The sequence below is a fragment of the Carassius carassius genome, chromosome 46 (assembly GCF_963082965.1).
Source record: "Carassius carassius chromosome 46, fCarCar2.1, whole genome shotgun sequence".
Classification (NCBI taxonomy): Eukaryota; Metazoa; Chordata; class Actinopteri; order Cypriniformes; family Cyprinidae; genus Carassius; species Carassius carassius.
Genome location: NC_081800.1, coordinates 16,025,883 through 16,036,532, shown reverse-complemented (window position 1 = coordinate 16,036,532; position 10,650 = coordinate 16,025,883). Strand labels below are relative to the sequence as shown.

General features: G+C 35.7%; 1 protein-coding gene and 1 long non-coding RNA gene across 2 annotated transcripts; both read right to left on the bottom strand.

Annotated features, from left to right (window-relative positions):
• Positions 1 to 648: 648 nt before the first annotated feature.
• LOC132129050 (uncharacterized) lies at positions 649 to 1,685 on the bottom strand. The gene is made up of 3 exons (XR_009428428.1): positions 1,548 to 1,685; positions 1,014 to 1,036; positions 649 to 935 (listed from the first exon to the last, which is right to left on the bottom strand). It is a non-coding gene; the product is annotated as an uncharacterized LOC132129050 (long non-coding RNA).
• A 1,875-nt stretch (positions 1,686 to 3,560) lies between these two features.
• Positions 3,561 to 9,915, bottom strand: LOC132129115 (proliferation-associated protein 2G4-like). The gene is made up of 13 exons (XM_059540576.1): positions 9,729 to 9,915; positions 8,899 to 9,027; positions 8,153 to 8,258; positions 7,937 to 8,006; positions 7,763 to 7,855; positions 6,692 to 6,755; positions 6,531 to 6,609; positions 6,369 to 6,447; positions 6,144 to 6,277; positions 5,699 to 5,793; positions 5,307 to 5,434; positions 4,314 to 4,367; positions 3,561 to 4,222 (listed from the first exon to the last, which is right to left on the bottom strand). Exons 1-13 carry the CDS (start codon positions 9,814 to 9,816, stop codon positions 4,157 to 4,159), a joined length of 1,185 nt encoding a protein of 394 aa, XP_059396559.1. The 5' UTR covers positions 9,817 to 9,915; the 3' UTR covers positions 3,561 to 4,156.
• Positions 9,916 to 10,650: the final 735 nt, after the last annotated feature.

Here is a 10,650-nt window from a genome sequence, read left to right as displayed (position 1 = left end):
TATGCAACCGATAAAGCTTAGAATCAATTCAGTATTTACACTCAATTAGTTCAAAGAGCTTGTATGCAAATAAAATGAACACTAAAACCCGGATTTTAAAATGTTAATAGCTGCGGTCCAGTTACTGGTTTCTGCAAGTTTGCAACTTGACTACACTCCTTTATTTACTGGGTGTTTTCTCCGATCATGTGGACACTTAAGACATGGCGAGTATAATTCTTGCCAAGTCTAGGGTTACAGAACACTATTATATAAAAAAAAAAAAAGTCCCGGTCTAGAACTAACAAGATTTAAAAGCTAAATGTTAAGACTAAAATAAGATGCTCTAAAATTCAAACACCGCATAATCCTTTCAAGATTAACTTTGAATGGGAAAGAGCAGCATGCACAAATATACAATAGTAGCAATGGCATCAATGGAAGCCCTCTAGCCCTGGGCAGCTGTGGCCTAATGGTTAAGAGTTTGACTTGTAACCCAAAGGTCACAGGTTTGAGTCTTGTTGCTGGCAGGAGTGGTGCAAATGTCACGATGGTCACTACAGAGTGCATTTCAACAATTGCTCCTGCAAATACCTCGGTTTGAGATTACTCATTCAGCATGAACAGAACCCAGTTAGATCATACAAAAGAACAAGTCAGACAAAAGTATTTAAACCAAAAAGATTTATTAAAGACATTAAACTTGCTGAGCTGACAGGTCTAAGGAATGTCCAAAACAGTTCACATGGTCAAGACCAGGATGCTTCTGCAGAACCAGGTGATGGAAAACCAAATCCTCATTCAGAAGCAGACCTCAGATGGTGGAGTAGAGCTTCAGTTGGGCTTCCAGCGGACTCTTGCAGAGAAAATTGAAGTGGAAGAGCACTCTCAGCTTCAGCGAACAGGGTCCAGTTTACTTTGACCTCTGCCTCATCTTTCTCCTTTTACGCTTCAGCCTAAAAATCACATGGATTCAGTCACTTAACGTCCATTGCAATACAAAATGCATGTAGCACCTAGGTTTACAAACGTACCTGCGCATACGCTTCTTTCGCCACTGTAGGAGTAAACCATTAATAAAGGGAATTAAATAGTTTATATATAGGAATTCAAAACTACACATGTGCATTAGCAACTAGCGCCACTTCACTACACAAAATGGTCGTTCAGACTAAATAGTTTTAAGAAACCAGAAGGCAATAAATACTTAACATGGTATATTACAAAAGTGTTAAGTGTCTTTAAGTCAATATTAATGATAATGGTGTAACTTGCAGCAACTGCAAGCGTGGTTACAATATTCCCTGCGACAAAGTGCGTTAGCGGGCTAGCACAGTAGGCCTCGAGTAATGTTACAGAACACTAACGTACCAAATAAGAAAATAAAAAAAATAGAGTCTTAGGTATTTTACTTCACATAGTTAAAAGTAAACTTAAAATATTCAACTAAATCCCAACAAACTACTAAGTTAGTATAATAAATACTTGCATTAGCGACCAAGATGCTATCAAGACTAGCCAGACAACGAGAATCTATTTATCATGTATGAATAAAAAAAAGTACTTACCTTCGCTCTCATGATGAGAAGATGGTTCTGTAAAGAAACAAATACTGTTAGAGCTGTAGATGGATGGTGCGTGAATGTCTTAGATTACTATGGATTGTATGAGACGTTAACACAATATCAGCAAGAGCTAGTTCCTCACCTCGATAAGCGATAGCAACGACTCCAAGAGAACGTCATACGGGAGACGGCCTCTTTTATACGCCTCGCGTGCGTCATTTTCCAGCGCCTATAAAAAGAAACGTGCGTAGCGCGTAGCATCTGTCGATAATTTTTTATTTTCATCAAATTTATACAGCAGTGAAAATTTCTCAGTGTTCACAGTGTAATTGGCTTTTTTTTGCACATAAATTGTAACGCACAAGCAGTGTTATGAGAGAAGGTCTGAAATAAAAAGTACAATTTAATTAAAATATAATTGTAAATTATTTTGTAATATAAGCCTATTAGTAATTATATACTATTATTAGTCATATATAAGGTTATAATTAATAATATAAATAATCAAATCGTTTCGTTAAATATGGGTTTTGATTTACTGTCTTATTTATTTTATTGAATTTGACATGGATGACACTGTATTTTATAACAGATAAAAGTATGCTATATATATATATATATATATATATATATATATATATATATATATATATATATATATATATATATATATATATATATATATATATATAATTATGCCATTTCATTGTCCAATACAACTGAAAAATATGGCTCAATTAAATATGGCTTGATAACACTTGTTTATTACTGAGACTTGTAATTATTAGGAAACTGTGTGTAAAATCAGAAAAAAGTTATCTCACATTTAATTGTTTTTATTTCAGCAAATTTCTTAACGTGAGTAAATATTCGTTTTAACATAAATATGTAAGAAATGTAAATGTATGATATTTCACAGGAATTTGGCGAACAGAAATGGAATAATGAATCCCTGAATCTTGTGGCTCCAGCTGCTCCTCATCCTCATGAACTGCTCTGTTCACATCTGCAGTCCTCGTGCCTCCCTGCAGCAGGTGAGCAGGAACCTTGGCCATCTGTCGTGTGCTTTTCAGTGAGTAGAAAGGTCTCTTTAATTTACCAAGTGTTTATAACTGTGACCCTTAACTGCCTGCAAACCGGAAGCGTCTTAAGAACTGTTCCACAGGTGCAAGTGCAATAACTGTTTATTGAACAGGTATCGAAAAATATTGTTTAAACCCTTTCCAGTAAAGATATTTTAAGCTTATCTGTATTTAACAAAATTTTCTGTGAAATACACGTTCCTCTTTTTTTTCTGCTGAGTTTACAAAAACTGGACCTTCAACACATTCTGTAGAGGCCATTCCATGTTGATGCACAATGGGCCCAAGGAGGATTTGCACACTTGGGCCATTCTTTAAAAGGTGTGAATGTTTCACAAGCACACTCTTTAAACAAAACATTTCTCAAAATGAAATTAGGCTTACAGCTAAAAAAAAATTCAACTCTCATGCCGTCAAGCATTGTCGACAATGTTCATAGTTAATATGAACTAAACTTGTAGATACTCTACGAAGACACCTGTGTGAACTAGACAGGAGATGACCCTGTCAATCAAGTTTAATTGTTTTGGGACCAGTTGATTAAGTTAAATATATTCTCTCAAATATATTCTCTAAATAATTCTCAGTTAAACCAAAGGTACATCATTGGTTTGCAGATGCCACTGGGTTTGACATTTCGTCTAATGGCATTAACGTAATTTTTACTTTTTGAAGCCACTGTATATCATGGCTGCTTTATTCTGATGAATTCATAAATCACCGTTGTCTAGATGTAAAGTTATCCACATAGCAAGTTTGAGATGAACTGATAAACTGAATTAAACCAAGCTCTGATCCATACATTGGCTAATTAAATTTATTAGATGTATGCTTATAAAATGGCAGGATAATATGGTCAGTCAGTTTAGTCAATAAACACTGGTTTCAAAAGTCAGACCAATAAACTGAGAGGAAGATCTACATTGAAACAGACTATGGAAAATCATCTTTATTATTCGGGAAATACTAGAAAACGAATGCTGAATGTCATTAAACAGAAATCAAATCTTACCAAATTGTTGAACAGTGCTTCCATTGCAGTTGTTTTGCTATATTTAAGATGTAGTGAGGCAGTTACCGCTCCAAAAACTCATTACAGGTCATCAATACAAATTATGATAATTTCCCAACTGACAAAAACTCAACCTTAAACAGACATCAAACAGGGATCTCATCTGCATGGACATGAATGGCACTTTGTAGCAATGCTGCCTCAAGAGTGCCACCGTTACACGTTTATTGTTCATGATGGCTTGTACGATGACAGAGAGGGTCAAAAGAAACCCAGCACTCGCCTCCTGTAAACACGGTTGGACAGTATCTACCTGCTCATCCATCCACTCTGCTTTCGTTCAAAGACAACCAAACATAAGTAAACTGCACAAACCCTGCAGCAGTCTTATATAACTAATGAGGAGGTATTTAGAAAGACAGAAGGCTCTCAGTGGGGCAGGTCATAATTAGCTTTAACGGTTCTGTTCTTTGGGCTGTGCAGAGGCTCTGTCAGTCAGCTTGGTTGGCAGTGGGAGTCTATGCAGCAGCTTCGTTCTCAGCCTCCACTGGCTGTCCTGTGGCACTCTCCACATTTTTGGATGCCTGGGAAAAGAGAAAAATGATGCAAATATGGTTTCATATTTACAACAAAGTGCCATTCGAAATTGGGAAAGCAAATGCAGACACAGCAAACCTTCTTTTTCTTCTTCTTCTGTGCCTTGCGGCTGGCTGAGCTTTGCAACAGTGCCTGCAAAAAATAAAATACGTTGCCAATAAATCTTAACTGCAAAAATCAACTGAAGAATTTCATTATATAGTGCAGGATTTTTTATTTTTTGGCAATGACCCATAAATGTTTGTCCCATGTCTATTAAATATATATATATATATATATTTTTTTAAATAATGACATTAATGAATAATTAAATATATTGGATTATAAATTACATTAGGGCTGGGTATTGACACAAATTTCACTATTCGATTTCGATTCACAAGCTCGATTAGATTTTGAGATCGATTATTTTAGATGTATATCTTGTACAACACGGCAATTTCTTTTAAAGAAAAAAAATCTCTCAACTAATGCTGTAAAATATATATGAGATTCAGATTGTACATTACTATAAATATTGAAGGTTAAAATGAACTGATTTGTATACAATCACTTAAATTACACTAAGTTTTTATAATAATAAAGTTACAATTACGTAATTATATTTCTACTCCAATTCATTTTTTGAAATATAAACATTTAAAGTGGCTGTCATAACTTGACAGATGTATTCAAACTAATTAAATATACTGAAGAAGAGTAAAATTAGAATGAACATGTTATATGGTGCATATATATAGCACAATGCTCCTCTCTAGAGTAAATAAAAAAATGTGATGTCATGCAGCACTGTTTACAATCTGTTTTATATTTGTTAATGTTAATGAAAATAGTTATTCATTGTTTGTTCATATTAGTTCACAGTGCATGAACTAATGTTAACAAGCACAACTTTTGATTTTAATAATGCAAGCGTAAATGTTGAAATTAAGATCAATAAATGCTGTAGAAGTATTGTTCATGCTAGTAAATGTTAACTAATAGTTAATTACTGTTAACTAATGAGCCCTATTGTAAAGTGTTACCAAATAAAAATCCTAATGTAACCTCCATACCAGTTCATTATCTTACCTTGAGCTCTGGGTCTTGTACTTCATGCTCAGACTTGTAAAGCTCTGGATCAAAGGTTCCACTGGTGATACGCAGAGGGCCGTTTGCCATGAGAAGCACTGTGAATTTAAACTGCGCTACATATTCACCTTGAAAGAGAAGAAGATGAGACAGAAGGTTTACCAAAGTGACTCAAGACTTTGCTGATGGCACCAAACTTCTAAAATAAGAACAGTCTTTGACCTGGTCATGCGGCAAATGTACTGGATGCGCTTCTCTGAGCACTGGCGTGACAGGAAATTAATTTTTATTTTCATTTAGTGATTCGTTGTAGAGGTTTAACCTTATCTTCATGCTTCATGAAGGTTTTACATATAAAAATACAATTTTAGGACTGTGGTACTTTGCCTCACCTTCCTTCTCATGCAGGACACTGAAGGGCTGAAGCAGCTCGTGTTTGGCACACTCTACCACTCCTAGTCGAGCTTTACTCTCATCCTCAAATGCCCTGACAGCAGACACCAGAGCACACAAAGACAGAAAGACAAGGAGAGATAATAGTAACTGATTGAATTAAAGGGTAACAAAACAGCTCCAGAGCTTTTGCAAAACCTAGAGATTGGACTTCCCTTTTTTCCTTAGTCAAGCAGCCTAGATTTAAAAAACTTTCCTACTGCACAGACAAGCAAGTTTTATTAAAAGCTTATCTTGCCAGCAGTGATTTACACCTTTAATAATAATGAATTTCTTCATTCTTCACTTTTTAAATGGTGGACCTTCCTTGAAGGTAAGTTAAACTAACTTTTAACTAGTGATATCAAAAATGTTAAACCTCTACTTGAACCTAAAGAGAGTTACCTCAGAGTAAATGGCATGGCATCAAATCGCCGCTCGACCTCACTAAAGAACACCCTGGAGGTCTTCATCTTCAGTCCATACTGCTTGCTGGGGTCTCGCTTGTAAACAGTGGTCCTCTGCCCGGAGTCTCTAGCCTGCAGGGAGAAAGAGATCGAGGTGATCAACTATCTGTCACATGTTAACGGCAGACATCGAGAGCACAGTGATGTTGAGATGAGTCTTCACCTTTCCCTCTCCAGTGCTAATGAGCACATCCACAGCGTACACCTCATGCACTTCAAATTCTGCCTTCTCATGGTCCTTCCTTAGAGCAGACAGAGAGCATTTAGCATAGAGAAACAGTCAATCGTTTTTTTCAAAAACAATCTAGAGCTTCATTTTCCTGACCTCTGCTGGTCGGTGGGGTTCTGAATGATGGTCTTCTCTCCATCAATGACGTGCTGCTTTAACTGATGAGACAGCATGCCTGCGTAGAGAGACAGAAGGAGCTTTAAAAACTGTGTTGTGATGCTCCAGCAGTGAGTGAGTTCAGCTTTTGGTCAGCTCACCCTCTATAGCCATGCATTTGAATGATTGGGCAATCTTGTTCCAGGCCTCCGTGAGCTGAGTGTTCTGATAAAAACAGAAAAACAGGCCGTTGATCCACTATCACTTTCTAAATGTGTTGTATACAGAATCACATTTAAACTAGTATTGTTAAATAACATTATTACAAAAAAAAAAAATCAGTACTTGAAATAGAAGTATTAGACTAAAAACAACCCAGAAATCTTGCTTTGGCAAACTGTCAGTTGGATAAGTTTAAGTAGTAAAATTACTAAAACTGAAATAAAAATAAATTACATTTAAAAATATAAAACAGCCCATTCAAAACATTCATAAATTATATAAATCATAAAATGATGTAAAATTTATTTTAACATTATTTTATTTTGAAATCAAATTTATTATTAAGTACCCTCATCTTCTGAAGATACTGTCCCTTACATGTAGACCAAGGTTATAAGTTTGCCTCCACAAAGGGAATTATCCTTCTTAATAACAGAAAACTTATGACTTTAAAGGGGTCATTTGACATCTCTAAAAATTACATTATTTTGTGTATTTGGTGTAATGCAATGTTTACACGGTTTAAAGTAAAAAAAACACACATTATTTTCCACATACTGTTCATTATTGTTTCTCCTCTATGCCCCACCTTTCTGAAATGTGTCGATTTTTACAAAGCTCATCAGTCTGAAAAGCGCGGTGTACTCTGATTGGCCAACTATCCAGTGCATTGTGATTGGCCGAATACCTCAAACGTGTGACGGAAATGTTACACCCCTTACCAGGTTCAACAAACTTTCCTTTGTAAAATGCACACAGTGACATAAACTTGTGGGGGCTGTGTTTGAACGAGCTCTACTAGAAAGGCATGGCTGAGTGTTCACTTTTATAAAGAATATATCTTTGGGTTTGAGACTTTAATGTTTGTGACTTTCTGGATCTTCTGTATGCACAAACAGCTTTTAACACCCCAAAGACAAAAGAAAACATGAGATCGCATCATATTAAAGTAAGATTGAATCATTAATCAGTGTTATCCATGGGGAGGCGTTTATTAGCTTTTAACTAACCTGATTCCCAGGCTTAACCAGCCGCAGAGCTGCTTCTGCACACAAGTGGGCAGCTTTGATCACATCTGCTTTCCGTCCTGTCACAGGAGCATCCTAGAAGAACAGCAAAGTTAAGTGCACTTCCAAAAGAGTGAAAAATCAGCTTTGAGGCATTTACTTAGAAGAGAGACATACTTTGCTCGCACCAACCACAAAGCTGTGAGCAATATTGGAGATGAAGCCATCCACATGCACTCCGAGGTCACTGGGGAAAAAATGAAACAAAATGCAATACTGAGGAAACAGGATGATAAAAATGAAAAATATACTAATATATATAATTATAATATATATATTATTATTTATTTTTTTTAAATATAAATAAATATATATTAAACAGTAATAACTCACATTTTAACCAAGTCACCGTCTTTAAGCGTGTAGTCTGGATCGCTCTTCAGCGGTGAGAAGTGGCATACACAGTTGTTCACAGACACACAGGTGGGAAAGGCAATCCCTGTCACACAAAAATGAGACATATATCTACTTTTTCATTTACAGTACTTTGTCATAAGATTGGAAACTTCAGGATTTTTTAAATGTTTTTAATGAAGTCTCTTATGTTCACCAAGGCTGCATTTACTTGATCAAAAGTACAGTAAAAAGAGTAATATTGCGAAATAAACTATTTTTACCATTTGAAATAACTATTTATAAGAAATTACTGCAGAAATGTAATTTTGCATTCACAGGAATAAGTGATATATAAAAAATATAAATATATTACAATAGAACACTGTTCTATAAAATTGTAATCATATTTCACAATATTACTGTTTTTAGTGTATTTTTGAGCAAATAAATGCCTTGGTGAGTATAAGAAATTAAAATATTTAGAAATCATATTGTTTCCAAACTTGTCATACTTTATATAAATTAATTTATTTTTAAATATAAAATAAATTGTACACATAAAATGATTAAAAATATAAAATAACTAAATTTTGATCCATGGTTATAAATATAATTTTTTTAAATAAATACATAGACAATAAAAAAACTAACATCTTAAAATCACTGATTACTGTCCCCTCGAAATCACAGATTCAAGAGTGTAATGAATATTATATATCTATTTTCATAAGCATTATTCTTACCTTTCTTTATCTCTTTCTCCTTCTTGAAGACCTTGCCTGTTTCGGCAGCGATGAAAGCATCTCCTTTCTCGCACAGGCTGAGGACAGACACACCAGGCTTGGCTGCTTCGATGACCACCTTCAAAGCCTCTGAAAGAGAAAGCCATTTCACATTAAACAACAAAGTTTCCTACCCAAAGGATTTTGAAGCTCTCCCTAAAGCGCTATGTGACATGACCTGATATGAAGAAGATCAATACACATTAGATCAGTAAGCACTTCCAGTAAAGGAAGTAATCGGAAAGTAATACTGGACAGAATGAGACTTTTTCACATTACTTTAACGTATTACCTACTATACACATACATAGACTGTGAAAAGAGACGTTAGGGTCAGTCACCACTTACTCTCATTGTAAGGAACAAGATGCATTGAAAGTGAATGGTGACTCAGGCTTTCAGACATTTACATCATCCTGTCAAACATTTCCTTCTGTGGTTCATAGTAATACAGGTTTAGAGTGACATTAGAGTGAGTAAATAATGACAGAATTGAACTTTTTTGGTGAACAATGACTTTAAGTCGCTACGTTACAACTACAGCTAACTGGCTAACCTGCTAGCCGAAAATGTATAAATGTAAATAACGCACATAAGATTACAAAACATCGGCTGCTGATGCTTGTCCATACGGTTACAAGTTAAGTCAAGTCCAAAAACTAGAAATGACTGACATCGAGGTCTATCTCACTAGACCTCGCAGACACATGGCCGAGCGCGGAGCTGTAACGTTATTACCGCTCGGTCAAATTCAGCCCTTAATCACGCACAAAGCTCCAGAATCATCTTACGGTTTGTTATGTCGGCCCCCATCTTGTACTTGGTGACCACCAAGTCATCAGCAATGGTTTGCTCTTGCTGGTCGTCGTCTCCTGACATGTTTGTCAGTGGTGGGGTTCTAGAGCAGCTCGTAACTTTTTCCCTCGCTTCACTCGTGGGATGATGGAGCACAGCAGCACGCTTCAGATCACAGCCTGCGCCAACCATAGACAGTAAAAGAAACAACAGCAGCCGCGGGGACGCGCAAGATGGCCGATCACTACACCCCACTTCAAAATAAAAGTCGCACACCTGCGGCTTAGACTGACAGAGTCAGAGTGACCTCCGCGGGAACTCGTGGAAGTCTTGCATTTTATCGCTTGAATTAGACATTTCAACTTTTGTTTCATTTTTGGTATGACGGTCTTGTAAGGTTAATTAAGATGTCTTTTATTTCGAGCTTTTTAACCATTTCAATATTTAATGCATGTGTATGTATGTAAGTAGGAGGAATAGCGGCCTATGTTAAAGATGCTGTCAAAAACTGAAATACAAACCTCATCAAATGTTGGGTTGTCTTGATCGTCAGGATAACGTATGAGTTTCTATGAAATTATGACAGTGTTTTGGATATTGGACAAATGTGTCATTTGTTGTCATTTTAACCAGCTTGCTGAGGTTATTGTGGTTCATGGTGGTTAAAGTAAAGAATGGATCTAATTCAATTAACCAATGTTGCCGTTAATACTCATGAAACTGAAGGTGACAACATGTGAAGATTGAGTTGTGCTATGAGTGACAGGCTATTTTATAATTAATAAAACCTGGTAAGCACATAAAATGTAAAACATTAACAACAAAACTTTTTTTTTTTCCAGATAAACCACATTCTAAATAAAGGTTTTAAGCCATTATTTTCTAACGGTTTACCTGTAAATGGATAAAATATGAAAC

Excerpts from the sequence above, each read along its gene's own strand:
- LOC132129115 (XM_059540576.1), bottom strand. The coding sequence starts at position 9,816 with ATGTCAGGAGACGACGACCAGCAAGAGCAAACCATTGCTGATGACTTG. Across the intron at positions 6,278-6,368 it reads TTAGCACTGGAGAGGGAAAG|GCTAGAGACTCCGGGCAGAG; the intron begins GTGAAGACTCAT and ends TTCTCCCTGCAG. Across the intron at positions 5,435-5,698 it reads TGTCCTGCATGAGAAGGAAG|GTGAATATGTAGCGCAGTTT; the intron begins GTGAGGCAAAGT and ends TTCTCTTTCAAG.